We start from the raw sequence: 25,262 nt of genomic DNA on the forward strand, positions 1-25,262 counted from the left end.
ACCCCAAACGTTCAACCTCCCTCCTGTAGGCAGACTCATCCCCGTCCGAGATGAGTCCAATAACGGTGGTGTCATCTGCAAACTTGATTAGCTTGACAGACTGGTGGGTGGAGGTGCAGCAGTTAGTATACAGGGAGAAGAGCAGAGGAGAAAGAACACAGCCCTGAGGGGAGCCGGTGCTGATGGTCCGGGAGTCCGAGACATTCTTTCCCAGCCTCACATGCTGCTTCCTGTCCGTCAGGAAGTCAGTGATCCACCGGCAGATGGGATCAGGCACATTCATCTGGGAAAGCTTGCCTCGGAGATGGTCTGGAAGGATGGTGTTGAAGGCAGAGCTGAAGTCCACAAACAGGATCCTGGCGTAGGTTCCTGGGGAGTCCAGATGCTGCAGGATGAAGTGTAGAGCCATGTTGATGGCGTCATCTACAGACCTGTTGGCTCTGTATGCAAACTGCAGGGGGTCCAGGAGGGGGGCCGTGAGGGTCTTGAGATAGGAGAGAACCAGGCGCTCAAATGACTTGATGACCACAGATGTCAGAGCCACAGGTCTGTAGTCATTTAGTCCAGTGATCCTAGGTTTCTTGGGGACAGGGATTATGGTAGAGGACTTGAAGCAGGCAGGCGCATGACATGCCTGCAGTGAGGAGTTGAAAATGCCAGAAAACACTGGGGCCAGCTCGTTTGCACAGTGTCTGAGGGTGGCAGGAGACACACCGTCTGGGCCGGGAGCTTTTCAAGCATTCAGATTCTTAAACTGCTTCCTCACATCTGCTTCATGAATATGAAGAGTTGTGGTGGGAGGAGGTGGTGTGAAATCCTCCTTTGTGTGGGGTGAGGAGGGGGGTGTTGTAGGTGAAGTGTTTGATGGTGGTGATGGCTCTATGGAGGGGGGAGAGGTGGGGGAATGAGTGTCCAAAGTGTCTCTATTGTTGGGGCCGTTGGAGGTGTGAAGGCTGCCTGATGGCTCGTCAAAACGGCAGTAAACAAAGAAACAAAGAAACAAAGCAGATGGCACTGCCTTTCTGGGTGAATTTCTGACTAAATAAGTATAGTTTCAGCTAAAACGTTGCAGCATGTCATTAATTTGTAGTCCTGCATGGAAACATACAGTGGATTTATCTATGTACTTATTTTTTATCACCAGAGTATATGCATATATTCTCTGAGTTGTATCAGATATTGACCTTATGAGACTTTTAATACAGAGCATCAGTATCGGGAACTGTGAAGGTAGGAAAATGTAAAGACATCAGCCTTTAATCTTTTAGCTGCAAACTAATGAACAACCAGGTCAAATTCAGGACGCAAACCAAGTTTAAATCCACCAGCTTGGTTTGTATGCTTGTTATTAGTTCCTGTCATGTTTTTAATGTAAAACAGAAAAGTAACTAAAGGAGACAAAACTGCAATAAAGTGAAAAATTACATTTAATTTACTGAATTAGAATAGAATTAGTATAAAGTTAAGGAAAAACTAAAATACTCAAGTAGCACGTGTACTTCAGGTTTGGAGGTTGTGCAGCCATGGACTGGACGTGACAAAATAATAATAAATAGTGTTGGACAACAAATCTGGGATCCACTGTGAAACACACACACATCCACAGGCCATAATTTTCCACACTTTCCTCTCATTTCAGAAGCTCCTGATCTTTGCAAGTTTGAGATTTGTAGGCCGAATATATAAGGTTTTAACATATTTGTCACACTTTTCACTCTCACCAGTGCAGGCAGAGCTGTAACATTACATACTACGTCATGCTGACCTCCATCTCCACTGGTCTGTTTAACTGGAAGTCATAAAAAGCCATATTTCCCAGCCAGCTTCTACAACTCCAGTTAGCTGGTGTACTGGCGCTCACGCACACAGATAGTTTGGAAATGGATTTTGCTCTTTGACCTGTTGTAGCTCTATTGTTTCCTTCTATAAAAGTGACTGGTGTTTTTCACATGTAAGCGCACATGGATGTTCATGTTAGTGTGTGTACCGTACACGAGCGTGTACGGGCCTGCCTGTGCTTACTCAACTGTAAGTTTCAGACATGCTCGCTGAATAATTCAGGTTTTTCTACGTCTCGTTGCCATGGCTGTCTGTAAAATAGCTGCACACACACGCACGCACATAAACACACTGATGTGAACATGTTGACAGATGTGAACACCCCCATAGTCACACCAACAGAGCAAGCCGGAGACATTATGAATTCGCTCTCCCTCTCCTTACCTCCCCCTTTCACTTCGCGCTCCTGTTATTATTAAAACTCTTGTTATTAAGCAGCCTAGCCAGGGTGTAGGGTTCCCTGCTGTTACGGCACAATGGGCACACTGTGAAGAAATCTGACTGCACTGCGTTCCTATTCGTGGATCACATTCACCAAGTTGATCAGAGATGAAGTTAAATTGCAAAAGCAAACAAGAAGATCCAGCTGCGTTTTGCCCGTGGCACTGATTGCACTCTTGCAAGGGGGAGAAAGTGCATTTTGCAAACATGGGATACAATTATAATTTGCGTGTTGTGAAATAAAAGCTTCTTATTTTCACAAAGAGTGAGGTGTAGGCGTGAAAATGTACCCATATAGCCTAGATTTCACAGATTCTAGAGGAGATATTCTAACAGTTGTGAAGAAACTGAAAAAGGAAGTGTTTGAAGGGAAAAAAATACATTTGTGTGAATGTTTTTTTGTATTGGTTCAACACAATGCATGTGTCCCTACCCTACTGAGAATGCACACAACGATGGAGAACAGGCGATTTAAAAAAGGGCAAACAGGTTGTCAAAAGTTGGGCTGTGGGAGAAATCTTAACAGATCACGTGGGTAAATAACATAAGTCTTTGAAATTGTGAGGAGCACTTATACGGGCATTTTGAAGCGATTTAATAAAAGGAATGTGGACTCCGGGGGATGGGTGGTCACGTGGTAAAGTTGGGAAATACGTTTTAAAAGGAAAAGAAATAAAGTTTAAAAAGTTGGCTGCTTTTGAAAGCGTATGGTAATTAACGTCTCTTTTCTTTATCCGCTTTTTTTTTTTGTTTTTTTTCCCCTGGTACGTCGGATGCGCTCGAGTCCGGTCAGAGAGCGCGCACGCACTCCTCGTGGGGACAGAGAGAAAGAGAGATAGAGGGGGAGAGAGAGAGACGTGTGATTTCTCTTTGTACTGAATGAAGAGTTGAGGCCGGCTCTGCTTCTTCTGCCGTCTCTTTTTATATAAGCGGAGTTTGCATGCTGTAAATAGCCCAGTAAGCCGGTTAGCCTTTACGTTTCTCCGTGGCCGTCGGTCCCCTTTGTGTGGTGGAAGCGAGCAGCCGCTGCGAATGTCCCTTTGAGCGATTTTTGACAACAAAAGCATCAGGTCCATCGTCCGTCCTTCTTCTTCTTCGGGGGATTTTTTTCCAAGTCACAAATTCACCAGCCGGGATTTTTCGTTGCGGAAAAGCGACGAGCCGCACGTCCACAGACCGTTTTCTGCCTTCTTTCTGTCGCTCACTTCACACTTCTGTAGCTCCGGGGGCATTTTTTCTCTTTCCCAAACCAGGCGACAATGGCAGCTGTAACAAGCCCGGAGACGAGCCCTCAACCCCGGGTATATTTCCAGACACCGGCCGGTACCACGGAGGAGCCGGAGACACCAGTTCGGAAGCAGGGACGCGTTACCGTCAAATATGACCGCAAAGAGCTGAGGAAGAGACTGAACCTGGAGGAGTGGATTATCGACCAGCTAACGGACCTCTACGACTGTGAGGTAAAGACCCCAAACAATAACCGGCCTCCAAACCGATCGAAGGTATCGATTAGGCGGCTCTGTTAAGTAATAGGGCTCCGCGGTGTAGCGTAACGGGGGAAAGTCTGTGTGTCTGTCTAATCCAAAGGCAAACTGTTGATAAAGAAACATTAACGGGCCCTTTGTCGGTGCTTTTGGCCTAGCTCCGCTTGTTCTATAGCCCAGAGTATCACGGACACATGTGGATCAGTATGTAAAATAAGGAAGAGCCTCACAGATTAATGTCATACATTTATTAAATCAGCCATGTGGGCAAACTTCATGTTCTCACCCACATGTAGGGCTATAAGTAGCACATGCACTTTTATAGCCTCGTCGCGAAATCGACGGCCGCTGCTCTTTGTTCTGATTGGCTGAAGCGGATTTAAAGCACACCTGTGAATTAATTTAATCCGCTATTAATGTCCGACCGGAAGTAGCGCCAATTCTCCTATTTCATGCCTTTGGTGTGAAATAAACCGTGTAGCTGCTTTTTGGGGACAGTTTTACTTTGAATAAATAAAAGCCACCAGTTTATAAGAATAAAACAGAGGGAAAACTTATTTTTGACCAGCAGTCTCTGGTTTTTATCCACCCAATTTTATTGTCATTCAGACAATAAAGTTTATTTTGTCCTACAACTTTTTAAGTAAGGCAAAACGAGTTTGATCAGGCACAAATAGTGATGGTAAACCAGAGACAGATGAGATGAAAATGTCTGGTTGGTCAAATATCCCATCATGGAGGACCATTTTAATGATTTCCCTGGCCTTAGCGATGCCTGAGTGTAACCATGTATATATCAAACCTGCGGTCATGGTGTCACATGGAGAGTTATAATGTAACTTGCCGGCAGCTGTGGTGTAGCTCTTGGCGGCAGTAGTTGGTAAGCTCATGTCAGCTCACTGAGCTGGCATTGACCCACATTCTATTCCTGGTGTGAGGAATACAGGGACTTAACAGGTTTGCAGAATTCCTAGTAGTAGCTAGCAAGAGGATGGGTAAGAGGTGTAGTAGGCGGATTCAGAAGTTCCCTTCCAGACTTTTTTAAACCAGGAAAACTGGTTCTTTTTATAGTTTGTATTACTGAAGCTTCTCCACCATTGCATAATGTCGCTGTAATGGTTGTTTAGCCATTAAGACTCAAGTGAGCGAAAGGCGTCTGGCTGTTTACAACTGGAAGCCAAAAATCCATTCTTCTGGGAATACATGACTCTAAATAGATATTATACTAAGCCCCAGTTAACCATGAAGATAAATGCACTCAGGGAAAGCCATAAATAGACGAGTCTGTTATTCATTTGATGTCAGAAAACCAGATAGTCCAGCACACCTTTGTTTCCACTACATTATCTCATCCTGTTAACAGAGGATCTCTCATGATGCACACTGTGGCCGGGATATCCTGACACTACAAAGTTACCAAAGCCCGCTGAGGTGATTAACGGACCTAGACGGGATTTTAAAATCAATTTGCTTTGATTGTCTGCCAATAACGGATTAATATGTTATGTGTAGTCATCGCAGAGTCCAAAAAGTCTGAACAAATGAGCTCAGGGGTAAAGCTTTTCAGCACTTTGGTCTAGTGTTACTTTTATAATTAAAACAAAGTGGTTTTTGTGGCTTAGAATCGCCTTAATTTTTAATCCATTATTTGGCCACTATTACGTGGATCACTGCGACCGATACCCAGACAGTCTGTTCAAAGTTAGTAACACCTATTTGTCTTTCTGTGATTCACTCCTTCATTCGCTTATCCCAGTCCATCTTTCATCCCCTAATCCGCTCAGTCATGCATGTTTTAATGCCCTGATGATTCACAGTTAGTCTGCTTTTCAGCTGTAAGTGGGGTCCAAAAAATACACAAATGGATGCACACTGACTTTATCTGTTGTTGTTCATAGTAAAACCTGAGCTCGGTGGAGATTTATTACGCTCAGGTCACAGGCAGATCGTGTTACAGTCACTTAAATGGGACATAAATGATTTAGTTCACATTTCTGGACGCACATCCATCGTTCGTCTCTAATGACGATGCTTATTTTTGGCTTTCGTCCACTGAATTCCTCTCTTTTCATTGTCCTAATCGAGTCCCTGTCTAGGCTGTTAGACAACAAAGAGATTAATTTACAGTCGGTTCACTGATGGAAACACATTGGGCTCATTTAGATGGGTAGATGTGAAGCACGTGCTGCTAAGCAGTGTAACTGGAGAGGCAGCTTTAGCCGGTCAGGGAGCAGAGCGGACACGGGGAGAACCCTCTTCACTGACAAAGGCAGAGAGCATGCTTGGGATTTTCTTCTTTTACCCTAACCTCGCTGTGCCTCCTATTTCCTATAATCCGCATTTTGCCTTTCACCCATCATTATGTCCTATCAATCAACCTCCCCTCTCCTCCTCCTCCTTTTTATTTATGCCCATTTCGACTTTTAATAAAACAGCGTGGAGTTTGTTCAGCAGGGAATTCATTATGAGCTATTTTCCCATTAACATAATCCCTTTAAACATGCTACAAGCAATCAGCCAGTCATTGCTGCCAGCCAGTCTGTCAGATATTCATCCAGCCGCTTAGTCAGCCTATCAGTTAAAGTTGCTATGGGTAATAGAGAGGAGCTGAGCCTTAGTATGATTCCATGGCAACAAGCCTTGTTAAATGTTTATGTTGGTTAACCACACTGTGGAAAAAGGGGCGCCCGTTTAGTCAAATTAAATCCTGTATGAAGAAAAGTCTGTGTTTTTCATTCTTGCATGATATTCACAGGGCTTTGGTGAATACCTGCAGCCGATGTTAATGTGGCATTTGCTTTGCCCAAGAAGTACTCCCTGGTTTTGTTACCCAATAGCGCAGTCCCTCCCAAACATGGCTACTAATACACATTTTTGCATTTGCAAGCGGCTACAGGAAAAGACTGTGACGTCATCTGTTTTACTCAGACTGAAGCTATAAGGACAGCAGTCACACATCTTTACTTTCTTTAATTGAAAATGAAATGATGAAACAAGTGACTATTTCCCCGCCAGTGAGGTTATAAATTAACCACATGATTCAGTGTTTGGGGATTTTTGCTTGACAAAACTTTTGACTGTTTGCTGTTGATTACTAGACTAGGAAGAGACGCCAGTATGTGGCCAACGTCTCTGGGAGGTGTGGCATATGCTAATGTTACGCTGCTCAGCTTTCGCTTTAAGACGCTTGTATTTTATAGGCACGTGCAGCCTTCCAAAGGCAGGACCATCTGTTTGATACTAGTTTGATTTGCAGCTGTTTTTGACGTTGATCTTTTATTACGCATGTTCTGGATGTTGTGTTCGCTTAGTTGTAATGAGCCCCAGTTGCATTTTGTGTGGTTATCTTCAATTATCTCCTGCCTTCTTCTCCAGGTCGCTTTTAGAAAAGACATTTTTAATCTCAAGGAGATTCCCAAGATAAATAAATGATGATATAGAAAAATAGTTACATTATCAGCTTTTACATGTGCTACTTTGACAGCAGTCACCTGTTTTTACTGTAACTGCCGAGCTATAAATATGTGTTGCTAAGAAATTTCCTCAGTAATATTTAAACCTTCATACATGCTTACCAATGGAGCAGTTAACATTTGCTAATATTGCCTGGCCACCTATGAAAAGCAGATTAATAAAATGTCGAAGGGGTTAGGGTTACTTTGTAAACATTTCAGCTTTATTGTTACTTTTTCTGTAACAATAAACTGGGAAAAAATGGAGCTAATTGGTCCACCAATGATTGATAGCACACGCCGGTGGTGATGCTATGGTCTGCCAGTAAAAGACACCAATTGCAGTTTCTTTAATGATGATAATAATAATAAATAAAATTCACATCTGGTTTATTTGTAGTCGATTTAAATTTAACCAGCTAGTTTCATGGTTGATTAGCAAATGTTTGAAGAGGAAACATGGCTGTCTTTTCCACTTGTGCTTTACTGCAAAATTTTCATCTAATTCCTAATAAAATAAAAATATTATGGACGAACGTGTGCACGTCCTTAACACTTATTAGAGAGCAGTGGACTATATTAATGTCAGTGACACTGGTTGATCGTTGTAGCATCAATATATGCCTCAACCCACCTAAAACAACTATGGAGTGATGTGTGTTGGTGCGTGGAGTACTGAAAAAAGCTACCTAGGCCCAAAACAAGACAGAACTTGAAATAATTCAATGTTTTGTAATCAGACAAACGTAGAACAGAGCACTGAAAGTGCATTAAAGTTAGAAGAGAAATATCAACAGCTGGGTAAGACTAATGGTTAAAGAAGTTTGGCTAACATTAACTGAAACACAACAATTTAAAGCATCATGCAGGTTAAAGTCAGTTAAACTTCTCTGGATAATATCAGATTCAGTTGATAAAGCGGACCTAGAGGCCATGTGGTGAGGGCTATGATGGTATGTCCAAAGCGGGGGAAAGGGTGGCAACAGCTGCAACAGTGCCTCCAAATCCCATAACACCCCCGTCACACAGTTTATATTTTAAACTGTGGCAGTCTGAAAGTACAAACCCTTCACTGGGAGTAAAAGTTAGGGTGTCGAGGAGTGTTTCTTCAAACGTTGGTGGTTTTAAACATGGTCTACACTTTCTCAGTTGTTACCGAGTCTTCACTCTATTAATGGCTTTGTGTATATAGTGCTAAGTGAGTTTGAGCGTACTCCGGGGAAAAGAAAAGAGTGGGAACACCAAGAAGGTCCACAGCCCCGCTTTTAGTAAAATAATCAAATTTCACTCCAGCTTTGCTATCATTTCCATGGTAACTGGCCTGTTAACATTTTATTTGTCAATAAAGACTCATTTTCTCTCCTTTTGCGGCGTTATCCCTTTAAATCACAGCGTGGCTGACCAGTCGTTACATGGTTAACACTGGAGCGAGTGGGCGGACCAACCCCCAAACTGCAGGGTCCTACGTGGCTGGCCACACAGATACAAACACACACTCACACACACACAAATACAGATGGGAATACTAGCGGGAACAGAGGCAGGATTGGTGAGCAGGAATGCAATAAACGGGGGAAGAGAAGGGGAAAAAAAGTAGAGGGGATGGCAAACGGAGAAGGAAAATGTAGTAGGAGTGGGCAGGGAAGCTGGAGAATGAGAAAGTGCTTTTGGAACATGTATCCACTGCTACTGCATGATGTATACACTGACAAAAAGCAATGGTTTGTAGTCTCACTGCAGTTTAGATGGGTTTGTCAGGCACTAAAACAGCAGTGCCTGCAGTCACTCCAAATTAAAAGTGCTGGGAAGCAGGAAATGAGTTTATGTAAGTCCTAAGGTAATGCTTATGAATCAGAGAGGAGGGTTCTGAGTTTTTATATTCTGCTTTTATGTTTATTATTGCTTATACTGCACAGCCCAGGGCCACATTTATCACTTCTATCAAGTGATGCGAGCGAGTGGAGCATACACACCCTTTAAAAGCATCTGGTTTTAGTTTGTCGCTTGTAAGCCTATTAGCTGACTACCAGTCAACCTGCTCAGTCCTTAAATCTGACTATATCAGATGAAAATAATTTTGAAGTCATGCTCGAGCATGCAGTTTTTCTAGCTCAGTCTGATGAAATGTAACATTAGGCAATTTTAGGCAGATTTGCCTCTGCTTGCAAACAACATGTAGATTATGTGTTGTGGTGCACGCTAGAAAAAGAGCGCATCCCTTTAATTAAAAGGGATGCATGCAAAAAATATTAAAGTGTTCCAGTTCCATGCGTTCAAGGTAATGACTCTGTGTAAACTGTAAAGCGAAAATACTCGGAAATAAACAAGTCACATGTGACTCTCTTCACATAAAAGTGAACAACAAAAAAGGAAATGCTACCAGCTGACACTTAACTCACCACAATAGTTTCAGTTCTTCCTGTTTCCCTTTTTCTTTAAATAGGTAAAGTCAAAGTTGAAATGCATTTACATGAAAAGAAATCGCACTTTCTGAAATACAGGAATCACTGGTGTTTGTGTGCCCTTCAAAATAAAAGTACCTCTAAAATTTTAATATAGATGTACAGACATTTAAATAACCTCGTGCTTTATTGAGCACAGAAATTGTATATATTGTATCACAAATACATATTATTAGCTATGTTTTCTTTGTTTATTATTTCCTTATTTTGTTAGCTAATTTTCACTTTGAGCGTGTTGTGGTCTCGAACGTGAAAAAAAGTGAGAAGTGAAGGTTGGAGTTAGTTCCAGAAATACACAAAAAAGTGTGTGTGTATGCCCGTGCGTGCGCCTGTGTGTGTGTGTGTCTGCAGGAGAACACTTGTCAGGGAAAGCCAACCTCTTTTATAGCTTTTCCAGTCACGGATTAATTCGGCCTCTTTGACTGACTTCCGACTGTAAAAGGAAACGCACTCGTGCACACAAACACACCCAAAGAGTAGCATCAAACATTTTCTTACACTGTTAACTTGTAAGGTTTGAATACCAATCAGCATTACCCTGTTTCACTCTGTGCAAGAGAGTGACTACAAAGAGTGGTTGTTACACAGCATGAATGAAAGACTCCACTGTGTCATTGTGCCCACTCTCCCACACCAGTGCTCACGTGCACACACATCTGCACAGAGACGGACATACACACATCTACTTATACGTCACACCTGGTTCTACATGTTGAGGAGACTCTGCTTTTCCTAGCGGATATGAGGTGAGTCAGCGTGTGCCGTAGCCTGACCCACTGACTGACTCTGTGGATGTTTTTAAAACGGCAAAGGAACAAATCAGCAGAGTTGGAGAGGTGGAAGAATGCAAAGAATATTGTGAGTGAGGGAGATTAAACGTGTGTTTTGGTTAGTGGGTGAGTACGGTCGGAAGGAAGTTGAGAAAACCGAACGAGGCGTGGATGAAGGAGGAGAGGAATGGAGGGAAAAGAACAAGGGATGTGAGTCATTTAGAGGAATGTTTATATGTTGTCACAGGAAGTGTGAGACAAACTGTGTGTGGAAAAAATAACCAGATTACTTACCACTTTCCCTTTGAAGAAAAAAACCCTGTTTATCTCAGTTTCTCAACAAATTGGGTCTTATAAGAATTGTGTGTGTGTGTGTGTGTGTGTGTGTGTGTGTGTGTGTGTGTGTGTGTGTGTGTGTGTGTGTGTGTGTGTGTGTGTAATACCCTGACTGTATTTGTGTAATAGATGTAAAGTATAGTTTTTGTTATGAAGAATGTCCTTTGAATGTTATCTGCTTGTCTTCTCAGTGTCTCTGAGGTTCAGGTGAGAGTTGAGTTATCACAGTTAACTCAGACAGGACTGCAACAACAGTGTGACTAAGAAATCTAAATACTGTTGAAGTTACAGCGACTTTAGTGCCCGCGCTTCTAAGCGACATCTTTTTTTCTTCAGCGCTCACGTAGCCATCGTTGTTCCCCCAACTAAGAGAACTATTATGTGTGTTTCCAGTTCAGTATTTTTGTTCTTGTGGGATTTTACAGTTCAAAATCATCTTGAATTATCTCATACTGAGCCTTGATGCAGTTCCTGTGTTCAGCCACTGTGCGAAACGAGCTGTTTCGGCTCCCTTCCCCCTCCCTCTGAACTTTCTTATGATTTGTGACACTTGCCAACAGAAGGTTTGAACAGCATGTAGGTGGAGCACTTGGGATGACCATATTAGATATGTATGCTCTCACTGACATCATCCAGAGAAAAGAGGAGAAAAAACTGTCTAAAATGCAGTGATTAGAGTAGCCTAAACTTTTGGATCGCAGGGATTATTTGCACATGCCTCATTTCTTAAAACTTTGGCCATGTTTAAACTGTATTAGGGTAAATATGAAGGATGGCGGGGAAGCACAGTAGCTCCCTTTTAGATACAAACTTCAAAGAATATCTTTACCATGTAATTTAATCAGTATGCCAAAGATTTCTAAGCATCTTGTTAGCACGTGTCAGCTAGAGTAGCCTCTGCATACTGACTAACACCTCTTCAACATTTAAACCCTTAAGCATAGGTAATATAGGTTGGATTTTACCAACCAGTTGCTTGTTTATTGTCGTGAAACAACATAAAAAGATGTAAGATCGTTTTCCATGAACGTCTTTGTGCTATACAAGTGATTGTGTTTCAGATTGTATTTAATAGGCATATCTAAATAGGCTACTCAAGCAGTTAACGTCTTAATAATGAAGCACACGTTGACTTTCCTGCACTTTATTTTAAATGATCTCCAGTGTGCAGTATCAGACACTTTGCTCCTATTGGTCCTTACTAAACTGCTGCTTGCACTTATAGCCTCTTAAGTCTGTAGCTGTTTTGTGAAAGCTCTTGCACCCTTGAGGAGGCTTTTTTTTTAAAGTGAGCATAATGGTGATGGTGCACAGACCTCTGTTATTGCTGTATGTGGCTCCAGAGTGTTGTTTTTACAATAGTGCCTTTTTATTTTTTTGCGGGGGTGATGTGCGTTTATTGGCCTCCGCGCTGAAACTGTATTAAAACAATGGCACAACCAAGACACTGCTCTAACATTTAACAGCAGGGGCTGGGCCTGGCATTGGATGATTTGTTTGGAGCCAGAATCCTCATGAGGTTTCTCCGTGCACAGGTTGAGTGAGGTAACGCAGATCCACTCAGGAGGGTTTTTTAATCCCGGGAGGTGCGTTAGAGCAGACGCCTTTTGAGCTGTTGTTCGGCAGCGCAGAAGAAGCTTTATTATTCACCGTCGCTGACGGTGTATGTGCATAATGTGCATGCACGTGCCTGTTTCATGCCAGTATCCGACTGTGCAGGAGCGCTTCATGTGTGAGGCTTGGGCTTGTGGTTGCACCGTGTCGACATTACCTGACACCTCCTGACCTGTTGTCAGTCTCAGGCAGGCGGCTAGTGATTTCTGCCAAGGTCAGACCGCAGGTGTCGTCCTGACTTCCTCTGTGATGTCACCGCTGTGAAACTCGAACACTTGCGATAATCTGGAGGACAGGTCTGTGACGAGATGGGCTCTGGTTCGGATGTCTTTGGGAACGAATGAAGCAAAGATGTGCGCTCGGATCGACAGACAGGGAAAACAGAGAGATGGTGTTATCAGTCATTTCTGTTACATTATTATTACATAATGGCAAAATTCAGATGCACATATTGGTGTTTCTATAGTATATTACCTTAGTGTGTGCTTTTTGTTGGAGTTTGCTTCAGCAGGAAGGAACAACAGACCATATTTGGTCAGTGTGTTTACAAGTTGCTTATTAACCAGGAAGGGAGACGGCCATATTTGGTTGGATTCCTTTGATGCTCATAGATCATTATTCAGTGCTCACCTGTTTAGGTTACTCATTCTAACACCTGACATGCAACAACAGTTAAAAGTAGTAGAAGAACAAATACATGTAGTGACTTATAGTTGCAGTTATGGGCACCTGTCTGTGACATTATTAAACCCAGAATAGAAACAAGCTCCTTTTGAGGCAACAGAGTAAAAGTTTGCTTGGTTGACGTTGCTTTCTGTACGTTCTGAAACTGATATGGTCAGAGTAACACAATCTTGACGTGACAATCTGGAGACAAACATTGTGTGTTTCACTCGGTAAGCAAAAGCGTCTTTCAAGCTGCTGACTAAAGAGCATCAGGCTGTGCAGCGGACAGTCAGAGCGACAGCTTTGGCGTCTGCCTCTTACTCATTCTTTCCTCTAATGTTTCATCTTAGTGCGTCTCTGGTTATTACAGTCACTCAGGATGCAGCGAGAGGTCACAGAGTTGTACAGTAAGACGTCCTTGTTAAGTAAGACAAAAGTGGAGATACAGCGATACAGCTCCTAGTTTTTGCAGTTTCAGTCTGTTTGTTTTTGGTTCTGCTGCGATAATCTGTTGGAATCGCCTGCGTTGTGAGTTTTTCTCCTGTATCTGATTGAATATGGAAATGAACCAAAGCATTAGCTGATTAGATTACCCACTCTGTTGGCAGCGTTTGAGAGGTCAGAGACTCTGATGACTGATCTGCATAAAAGAATAATAATGTTCCGCAGCTCACTTTGATATCCATATGGATTATATCTCAATATTGGGGCAATGAATCGAGAGGCTTTGCAGATAAACACAGCAGCTCGTGAGCAAAAGTGAATTAAAACTGCAGAAGAGGGGCGGATATTTAAACTGGACCTCCGTGACTTTGAAGTGTACTCATTGTGCTACAAACTAAAACAAAAAAAAAGAACAAGTTACTCAGTGAATGACATGGCAAATGAGCAAGTAAATTCAAAGCCCTTTAGTTTTGTTAGTAGTACTTGCCAACAGTGACATAATGATAATCTGCTGTAATCCTTGTTTGTATGCATTCTTATTTTAATCTGCGCATAATCTCCTCTTTTAGTCCCGTCGTTGTGGTAGTGACTCTTTCGCCTGGTTGAAGAGTTGTGTGTATTTTTGTTTGACACTTGTACGCACACACAGAGCAGGGACTCTCCTAGTATCCATGGGTTTATACGGGACCGTGCTCAGTGCAGCAGAGAGGTGGGCACTTGAGAGTTTTCGGTTCCCTTACTTCTGATGAGGGATTTAGTAATTAGTCAAAGCTGAAGAGGAGAGATGGATGATCTTTGTGTGTTGTGACAGAGAGAAGCTGCGTGAAAATTGCATTTGAAAGTTGAAAGGTTATTTATGAACTTCCTGTCATTCCCAAACTGTCAGCTTTCTCATATTTTCTTTTTTTTTATTTCTACCTAGCTGACAGATGAAGCTTAAATTTGCATAATTTTTTAACACCGCAAGTAACACTTCCCTCTTGATAGTAATGCTGATTTGACAGTTGGTCAATCAGCCTCTTTTGCATGCTATCGTTAACATTATACTGCCTAACCAGAGTCCGTGCACTGCACTTACTGTGATGTTTTCTATTTTTAGGCAACGTTAATGTTTCTGTAGCTTTAGATATAACGACGGTAACACAAAGCAGTCACGGGCAACCTACTGTGACAGCATTGAGTCATGTGTTACTCTGCGATTCCTGCTCCTATATCGAAAAGGCACTTAAACACTTGATGTATTAGTGTGAGCAGATTCATGAATCCACAGGTTAAATCACTCCTGATGCACTGCGTTAAGCAGATGAGCATTGATGTAATTATTTGGGTGGTTTTTTTTTATGTTATTATTATAAAAGAGGTTTGATTTGTAAGGCAGTAGATCTAAACAGCAGTGACAAACTGTGCCCTCGTGTAGTCGTTAGAAAGGGTTACACGGCAGCATAGTTACCAATACAAGTCTACCCGGGGCTGGTTGTGACCCCGAGGGTCCAGCAGACTGTCTCCCTGGAAAAACCGCAACACAGACGTGTTCAGTCAACACACAGAAACCACTGAACCGTTTCAGTCAGGCCAAACAAGCTGACGGGGGAATCATTCAACCGAACAGCGATCAGACATGACTATGGGCAGCTTTTGGGGGGTCAGGTTTGGATGACCTTCTGCACATTCACTGTACAAATAGATTTTTTTTTTTTTGGTGTGTGTGCGTGGGTGTTTAGTCTAAAATGAGAGCTTTACAGTTGAACCAAAGGTTGGCTGGGTGTTAGTTTTGACACGCTATCACAATCCGCTTGTCAAATTATGATAGTGGACAAAAATACAGATTAGTTTGCAGGCATGTTACAAGCGACGATATACAGGAAAATATTCCTTATGTGAAAGCTAAATGGTACGATCCACGTTTTATAGCCATTCCCTTCCCGCTCTTTATTCCATACTACAGTATCTGTCTGTCTTTCTGTTAATGCGACCTCTGTTACCTAATTGCAGTTACAGTGAATACTGCTGTGCCGAAGTCCTAATTATAGCGATGAATGTTTCTTGGCTTCATGTGAGGATTTGTTCTGTGCACTCGGAGCCCGTTTGGTTTGGCTTCCTCCTGCAAAAAAAATCTGAAACAACCCACACAGCACCGGGACTCACATTAGCATGCCCACATCTCTACCACCAGACTCTGGAGGCTCTGCTTCTTTTTACTTTGCATGACAGATCCGTTTGCATTTTATCTGTAGTGAGATAGCAGGAAAAGGCTGACAGGGCTGCAGAGTTAAAGCAGATGGAGGCGCTGGTAGTGCGTGCTAAATGAGGGCTGCGTGTTGTTTTTAGAGTTTTTATAGAACAGTATCATTAAGAAGCTACATGTGTCCTTGCTTCCTAGAGATGCATGCAGCGAAGCGTTAAAGTTTTGTTTTTTTTGTTTTTTTTACATTTATTCTCTTTGTGATACTGTCCTTTATCGGGAGGAGGAAACTGCACTTCCCTGTTTGCAAACTTCTACACGGGGCGAGGAAGAGCAAAGCAAACCCGACTGATGAAATAATATAATCTAGTCTGTGTCCTGGCAGGCTGGGTTATAAACAGGCTTCAGTTGATCTGTGCTGCCTGCAGCTCTTTCTTTCTGCTTTTCATATGATTCAAAACAGGACATCATTTTCTTCCTGAGAGGAAGTACATCCAACTGATTAGACCCGCAATAGAGATGAAAATCAGGCACGCACGGGAAAGTGCACAATAACACACACTTTCGAGATCTTAGGCTGGGTTAAGTATTTTGCATCGATTAGGGACTGCTGTGGTTTATAGTTCAGCAGTCATGTGTGAGGCCACACATTCATTACAACAGCCACTCAGTACTTAAATTAAGTGGACAGACACAAACAGACTTGTGTTTGTGAGTTTGCCCTCTTTAAAGTCTAAGGGATACCCAGCATAGAAACTTCCAACAGATATCTCTACACCTTCCCTTCCCCCAATATCTCCCAAGGTCACATGCTCAAACAGGAAGTGGTTGGCTGCCTTTGTGGTAAAGAAGAGACCCTCAGATGGAAAGCTTTGTGTGTGTGTGTTTTGTTTTTTTTGTTTTTTTTGGTGCAAGAGCGGCGATCCTAAAAAGGAAGTTGACTATAGTACTGTTCTTGTTATTGTTAGACCTGGAGATTCCTGATAAGCAACCATAAGGGTGAGACAGACTCAGATAGTAGGGAGATGGAAAGGAGCAGGCGATGACTGACACAATGCATCCCTAACCACCCCACCCACCCCTCAGTACACCCTCGCTGACCTCTTGTTGACTCCCTCCTCTCTCTTTCTCTCATAAGTGGTTTCATGCCCACAGCAAGATGGCCCGAATGCTACGAACTGGCCAATTACAAACGCGCCAAGGGTGACTCTCTCTGTGTGAGAGCAGGGCAGAGCGGTGATACCAACTCGAGGGGAAGGGCATCAAAGGAGACGTAAAGATAAACGGACGGCGGGAGAGAGTAAGGCAGGAAGCAGGTTGAAGCCCAGTGTTTTTCCGCTCTTCAGATCCTGGCCTCATCCTGTCTGCGTGCGTCTGTTTGTAGTAATCAGATGACCCTAGACAAAATTACCAGATCGGTCACAAGGGTGTCATGAATTACCACCTCAAGACAGCTTCCAGGCAACTTTTTAGCTTGCTTGTTTTCTCTTCTTTTGTAAGTAAGGCTGTACTAACGCCGGTTGCGGCCTTGTTTCTGAATAGGCCAGTTAGTCATGTTGCAATGGCCAGATCGACACACTGGAATTATCCGCATTTACTTCCCCATTATCTGCCAGGATAACCTTAAATTCTCCACTTGACGATTTGTCATTTCCCAGGAACCTAATGTTATGCTCTGGGAGCAAAGAGTGTTTTTATCCCTAGTTTCTGTGTTATACTTTCTGTGTTTGATATTCGTTAGACCCCAGTTCTATTGCATATCCTTCCTTGCTTAATCCTGCAGTGTTTGTTTTACACACACGCCCGCACATGCATACAATATGAGAGTTTGAAGTTGTACTCACCAGTGCATGTGTGGTGCTCTGTGAGCTGTGGTTGCCTGGCAAACCCACTTCCGTAGATCCACAGTTAAATATAATTTAGTAATTAAGCTTCAGTCATTATCCATAACAATGATGGTGTCGAACAATACCGGGTTTCAGCCATTTTACTCCTAGCGCTTCACAATAGACTAAAAGACAAAAGATGACATCACCCATTGTTTTGTGAACTTGCATTTTAAGGCTTGAAGTTTAGCATTGTGGCTGCCACCATTTATTTTTATTGAAGCTAAAAGTGGATCAGCTAATGCTTAAAAGAGTGACTAGAAAAGGGCATCCATATAATCGACAGTCTTCTATTAACATATAGATACAGTAACCAGAACTAGACCATAGACCTTCAACTACCTGCCATTTAAAGCAACCGCACCCCCAATAATGCAGAACTGGAAGCCTTAATGTGTAATAAACTGGTGAATCATAAAAGCATTCACCTCCTGTGGTTTTATTGTTAGAGGTGGGAAGCATCAGACACCACATGATACAATATTATCACAAAACTTCAATCACAATCCAATATTATTGTGACTTTTAGTATTTTGCATATGCTGAGTATTACAAAAACTTATTACAATTTAGCACAGTTGGTATCTGTTTTCTCCAATGAAATAAAGTTATCTCACTTTTTTTTTTTTTTTTGTGCATAATGAGATTGTCAAACATACCAACAAACCTGCCACGAATGTTCCCGTAAGACAGTCACGCTATCAGAGAGCAGCTGAATGGGATCAAGTTGACAATTAAACACAGTCTGTTTCTGATAATAGAGCAATTACTGTGATAAATAATTGAAAATATCATACCTGTTGCTGTTTACATAGAGAGAAATTTACATTTAACAGAAATTCGGGTTTAGCCATTACATGTATGCTCAGCAATCTTCCTGTTCTGTAGGAATATAACAGTAATAATGCTCCTGGCTGTAAAACATTTGCACGTCGGATTCAGTAAAAGCACCTTGCACATCATATCCCACCTATATTTTGCATTTTTTGGCTTTTCAAGCCCAGAGTTTCTGCTTCATCTTGCCCAGTTGATCCTTATTAACTAAAGCTGCTCCGTTAGCAGTGCAGATCTGAGGGTATGGATACCATCTCCTCTCATCTGTGACAACCAAAACACACAGTAGCAGTGAAAGCATTTCAGCGGCCGTGCTCTCATCGCCAACACGAGTGCCTGGAACTCATCACTGTCAGCATTCACACACACGTTTTATACCTGTGTCACCATGCCAAGTCAGGGTAATAGTTTTAATGGAGTGCCACTCTCTTAATGCAAATATACAGTGCGATTTAGTCTGATTTATTACCTTGTGATGGATGCATAAAGTGTGCGTTTGCCAGACAGGTCGCAAAGAAACTGCAGCGGGTGTCATTGTTTACTGCCACGCGGCCTACTTTTCCTACTTCTTCCCTTCCCTCCTTCCTCCATCCCAGCCTCTGTTTTCAACTTCCTTTTTCCGTCTGTCTCTCTTTCCCGTATCATACGCGGCCAAAAACATTGTTTGTGTGTTTTGTAGCAGAATGGGCTGTTGGCCATCCCCGGTTATTTTTATCCTGGTTTGTTACTGAGGCACTAGAAGAGCAAAAGTGGCTGTCTGTTCTGCCTACGTCTTTACATTTTCAGTGATACATAATCACTCTGTCTTCTTTGTTGTTGTTTCTTTCCGCTCTCAGTTTGCCCACATCCTATCAAAGGAATCAGTTACTTTATGCATGAAGTTGTCAAACAAGCCCGTGATAAACATCTACACCGACGTGAAGCTTTCCACGTCGATAAGACATCGACTAGCATCTGCTTTTGCTGCCGTGTCATTATTTCACCCGCTGTATTTCCAGTAGCAATGACGGGCCTTTTTGTTGTTATAATACAAGGACACTGACCCACTTGTAGGTCGTGTTTATGCGAGTGTGCGTGGTACGTTTTTTTTCCAGTGAGGTAGCCTCATACTGTCACATCTCGTTGCGTTGTGAAGGAAGCCTCCAGATGATCTGCGTCTCTCTCGTTTCACCTCGTGGGACTCATATTCGCGAGCTTGTCAGGAAGAGTGTAATTAAGTTTCAAGAACCACGTGTTTGCGGTGTTTTCCCCAGTGATGCTGGTGATATGGGTGGCAAGTAGGGGTGTGGCTAAAGGGAGGTCTAGGGTAGCACAGCCCTACTACAGTATATGATGTTAAAGGAAATAAATTGAAAGCTATTTTTACGTTTTGAAAACTGGACCCCCCTCATTTGCCTCAAAGTGGTCCAAGCCTGCCGTTTCCTAACTCCATTTCCACCAGTTGCCCACTATAGTGTCATGGGGCAGTACCTGTCTATGTTTCTCAGGTGGATTTTTATTCTGAAATATTTTTTGACTTCCTCTTTAAAAATATCCTGGAAACATCGCTTGTTGAGTTATGTTGCTGTTGCGTGTTAGTTGTACATCGTATCCAGTGTTGGGAAGGTTACTTTTAAAATGTATTCCATTACAGAATACATGCCCTAAAATGTATTCTGTAACGTATTCCGTTACGTTACTCAATGACAGTAACGTATTCTGAATACTTTGGATTACTTAATATATTATCATGCTTTTTACAGCAACGTGAATGTATTATTGCTGTGTGATTTATTACTATTACTGAAGGTCCGCGACTCCGAACTGTAGTAAAGGGACCTCTGACTGATACGGCGGGGTCCCTGTCGGCTTGTAGCCAAAAAATAGCTTTACTTTGTTGTGTGGGTCAACTTTTCTTGCGAGAGACAGAGAGAGGAGTTGAAAGGCTGCTTAATGTTTCGGAGGAAAACACGAACACGGTGTACAGTCGAGTCTTAATAGCTTACTTACAACTGGGCTCGTCAGGCACTCTTCTTGGCTGCAGTGGTTATTATTATATTTACATGTTTCCAGCTCCCGTTTTTCCTCGACGACAACTCGTACCTTTCCACTCGCCTTTTTCTCCCTCCTCGCGCTCACAGACCCATAACGTGTATGACAGTCCATTCTCCCTGCAACACGGACTACACTGCCCATGATGCAACATTCTTTAGAGCTATGCTTGTAGCATTCTGCCTGTTAGCTTAGCACAACAACAAGGAAAAGGCGCTCTCTCACCCAGGAAACACACAGCCGCAGAGAGAGAGCGTGTCGCCCTGTAACCATGGCAACCGTAACGCTGCCGCCTGGAACAACAGAACGTAGCTGTCAAACAAAACCCAAACAGTCCTGACCCGCGACAAAATGAAACAGGAAAGTACCGCAGTGTAATCCATTTATTTCAACAAAGTAACTGTATTCTGAATACCACCTTTTTAAACGGTAACTGTAACGGAATACAGTTACTCATATTTTGTATTTTAAATACGTAACGGCGGTACATGTATTCCGTTACTCCCCAACACTGATCGTATCCGAGTGCATGAACCTGTAGGAGACTTTGGAACAACATGTTAGAGCTGCAGGTACCCACGAGTATTGATGCTCTTCTGAAGGCTCGTCAGAATAAAGCAGGCCCTCCTTCCTTTACCTGCACTCTTCTCTGCTCTGCTTTGTTTATAAACCTTCAGTGCTTGTCAATATCTTGTAATCAGCTTTTATTCCACTCCACATCTTCTGCAGCCAGCAGTAAAAAAACAAAAACCTCCAGACTAGTTCAGTAAGTCAGTCTGGAGGATTGTTTTGGAAATCCTCCCTCGTGATTCCCCGCTTTCTTTGTGTCTCCTCTCAGAAGCCTGTCTTCCGGCGTTTTTCAACATCTCCCTCACTCCTTCTCTCTCCCTCCTCGGCTTCTCTCTTTCAGTCTGCTCCACTCAGCTGCTCCCTCGTCTCGATATGCTCCTTAACCTCTTACCTTCCTTCCTCTCGGCGTTCCCTCCCCCCCTCCCCTCTCAGATTTAACAGCGTCTGTTAAATCTTTTTCCATTAAGCCGTATGAAACATTTATGCTTTTCTCCACCTCGTCCTTTACGCTCACCTCACGAGTGTCTCACACAGATACAGAGTTAACAAAAAGGGAGGAAAAGAAAAGACTCATTTAGAAGCACATGGGGGCCACATGTTGTGCAGATCAGTCTTTGTGTCAGACCTTTATGTATGTGTGTGTGTGTGTGTGTGTGTGTGTGTGTGTGTGTGTCTGTCTGCACTGGTGCTTGCAGGATATCTGCATGCTGGTCTGTGTGTCAGTGTGTGTGCGGTTGTGTTGCTCTGCTGACAGTAAGTCTAGCTGTCACCTACAGTCTCTATCTCACACACACAGACTGCCCCAAATTAAATCCTTATACAGCCCCTTTTTATACACACACACACACACACGCGCACTTCAGCTCAGACTTATTAATGCCCTTCCTATAATTCTTTAATCGGTGTGTGCAAGGTGTGTGCGGGACGTTGAGCCATTTTCACTGCCAAAAGAAAACCTACCGCTTTGTTAATGTGCCCACACAGCATGTTTTGCCTGTCCATGTGTGGTTGTGCGTCTGACTGACTTGTGTGTGTTTTGTGTGACGGGATAAGGGGCAGTCAGGCAGGTGCAGAGACAGCTGGTGTGGGCAACTCTAACCGAGGGGGAGGACGAGAGCGAGGGAGAGATTCCTAGAGAACGACATGAATATAGGGGCAGCAATTGAGCTGCAAAAGAGCTCGGGGGGGGCACAGAGTGTTTGTACGAGTGTGCGTGCCTGTGTTCTTGTCGCCAGCGGTGAAGAGCTTGGCTGGAGCACACTGAGCCAGTGTGTGCGAGCGAGGCAGATGGAGAGACGGGGACTAATAAAGCTTTTTAATAGTGCGACAGATTAATCGGAAGAAAGAATTGATTGGATAAGGAGAAACTGAGACGAAGATGAACTCGCCGCGAACTGCTTTCTTTATCCTGAAGACTAATTCGACGTTAGGTGTGAGCCTGATGAAGCTGGGCGATGACTGATTGGCTTATATTAGGTGTATAAATGTGTATTTTAATTTATGTGTTACTTTACTTTAAAGTACAAGTATTCTAAATGTGAATGCAGCTGTAAAAATTACCGATTCAAAGGAGCAGATTTCCCACTTTCAACTGGTTTTTACATGAATACAACATGGGTGGCCATCAGCAGTTAGCACCCTAGCTTTCAGTAATGAGCTGTCTGTAAATAGTAATTATTCTAAAATAAATGTTTCCAGTTTTGCACAACAGATTTGAAGGAGGACTCTTTAAAGACCTGTTAGAAACAGGAACTCGTCTGGATCCTGTGTCTGTAACTGTCTTTCTTCTCAGGTGTCAGCTTTAGGACATGCACCTGTTCTTACTCGATCTCAAACATCCAAGCTATAGATGGATGGATAGCTTTGTTTTGCCCACGTAAACCTGAGAAATGATGGGAAATGAGCTAGCTCGGCCCTCTCCACAGACAATAAAACACTGCAGCGCCTCGCCTTTGTGAATCTTGACACAGTGGACACATGAGATGCCACCTCCTCCTCGCTGTGTTTTTGCTAAACTGAGCTAAATAGCTGGTAGACGAGCACCCCTGTCTCCTCGTGTAACTCGTGGGATGAAAGCCAACTACAAACGTCAGTCCATTCATTTTAATAATTTTGTGTGGCAAAAAGTAAAATACCTTCGCACTGGTGCTTCTAGCCCCCAAACGGTATCATTGCTCTCTGTGTAACAGCAACTAAGCACAGCTTTTAACCAGATTATTAATTCTTTTATTTTTTTAGTTTTCCAACCTTGAAAATAAACTATTTTTTCATTCAAGAAGATTTAAAAAAAAAAAAAATGAAACCTGTCTGTGCTGTTTTTCTTCTCTCTTTGTCTCTCTCTGCCATGTGCTTTGGGCTGATGGAAGCACGCCGCCCTCTAGTGTCCACAGCCGGACACTCATCAATAACTGTACCACGTCATACAGAGAGAGAAATGCTTACGCTTGCTGGTCTATTTGCAGACAACCACATAATATAAACACAGGCACTAAGAATAGACAGGATGAGGATTTCTTTCCATGTGTTCGTGGAAAGAGGTTCTCTAGCATTTTTATAAGGAAGCCTGGTGGATGTTTGGTCTCTGATGGTGCTCTGCTTCTCTCCTTCTTTTGTTACATGTGCTATAGGAAGAGGCCATCCCTGAGCTGGAGATAGATGTGGATGAACTGCTCGACATGCCCAGTGATGTTGAACGGGCAGCCAGGGTCAAGGTAGGACACACGTGCGCACCTGTTTCAGAGCATGAAAGATGGCTGAAAACAGCAGTTATTTCATCCTGTTTTTCCCTGTTTTGTAGGATTTGCTGGTTGACTGTTTTAAACCTACTGAGGTAAAACACAGTCCTTCTTCACTCCCCTGCTCATAAACTCCCTCTGCCTCTTCAAGTGAACGTTTCTGATGTGCATATTTGTCATTCTGAGTCCCCGCATGTGTTTCTGTCCTTGCCCTCTCCCCGTAGGACTTCGTCTCAGAGCTGCTCGACAAGATCCGAGGGATGCAGAAGCTCTCCACGCCTCAGAAGAAATGATGGCATCCTTCCTCCCTCCATCCGACATATTCCCCTCCACCTCAGCCCTCACCTCTCGTCTTCCTACCACAGCTCACGCTATTTTTTTAAAAATCTTTTTTGTCTGTTTTCTTCCATTAAAGTTCATGAAATGTTGCAACTTGTTTCTGCTTCTAGTTAGACCCTCTCTTGTTGTTGCCTGGATCCAGCCCCATATGTCGCTTTTCTCTTTTGTTGTCATGTTGTTGGACTTTCTTCATAAAAACCATCAGCCAAGAAGGGGAGAAAAAAGACAAATTAAAGAGTGAATTAATTCAAAAGCGACTCATTGGTCTTAATCCAGGCATTCTCCTTCCTCCTCTTTTCCTACTCCTACCCCTCTCTCCACCTTTTTTTTTTCTTTTTTTGGCTCTGCTACCCGTTCCCATCCAGCTCTACTTCCTCCCCACCCACTCCTACACCATCTTCCATCTGTCTGAGGAGGAAGAGGAGACGAGTCCCCTAATTACTGCGAGCAGAGTGACCGAGATCGAGAAGAAGAACGAGAGAGCGCAGATGCCAAAAAGACAGCGGAAGGGTGAACGAGGAGGAGGGTTAGAGGAAGGAAGAAGCCAATCAACTCGCTTCTGTCTCACCAATCTTTACGTTGCTGTTTTTGAGGGTTTTAAAGTTGACCCAGCCGCCCATTATAATTCTTTCCATACTTCCCGGTTCAATTTGAGGGCTTCACTTTAGTTTTTTTTAATTAACTCTTTCGGGGATCAGTACAGTCTTTTGCTAGTTATCCCCCTCAATCAGAGGCATTGCTGCAGTGGTGCATTTAGAGACTGTCTTTTTTTTTTGTGCGTGTGTGCGCATATGTGTTTTTGTGTGTTTGAGAAGTCTGCACTATGTCATTTTGAGGGGAAGAAAAATCGGAACCACAAAGAATAATTTATAGTGTATCTTTAGCACGGCAAAGAGGGGAAATTTGAAGCCTGGAAAGGGTCACTGGCTTGTTTTTGGTGGTCACGGGCTTAAAAACACTGATCCTTTGGAAGCAAGTTCTCTTTAGGCTGGATGTCAAAGTAGAAAGTTTCTTTTTCCTCAAATGCGTAGAACAGTCACGAGAGGCTCCTCAGAAGCCGCTGCACATACAAACGTATGTCTGTGTCGCTAAATGCTACGTGTGTGTTGCTACATAATGTACAGCAACATTTGTCATAGGAGTGTTTTTGGGCCTGTATATTCTGCTGTTCTGTATG

The 25,262-nt window shown here is 43.0% G+C and overlaps 1 protein-coding gene across 1 annotated transcript; it reads left to right on the top strand.

Annotated features, from left to right (window-relative positions):
* Positions 1 to 3,062: 3,062 nt before the first annotated feature.
* On the top strand, positions 3,063 to 24,338 carry ppp1r14bb (protein phosphatase 1, regulatory (inhibitor) subunit 14Bb). The gene is made up of 4 exons (XM_026161726.1): positions 3,063 to 3,740; positions 23,639 to 23,722; positions 23,809 to 23,841; positions 23,971 to 24,338. Exons 1-4 carry the CDS (start codon positions 3,540 to 3,542, stop codon positions 24,037 to 24,039), a joined length of 387 nt encoding a protein of 128 aa, XP_026017511.1. The 5' UTR covers positions 3,063 to 3,539; the 3' UTR covers positions 24,040 to 24,338.
* Positions 24,339 to 25,262: the final 924 nt, after the last annotated feature.

The sequence above is a fragment of the Astatotilapia calliptera genome, chromosome 3 (genome assembly GCF_900246225.1).
Source record: "Astatotilapia calliptera chromosome 3, fAstCal1.2, whole genome shotgun sequence".
Taxonomy (NCBI): Eukaryota; Metazoa; Chordata; class Actinopteri; order Cichliformes; family Cichlidae; genus Astatotilapia; species Astatotilapia calliptera.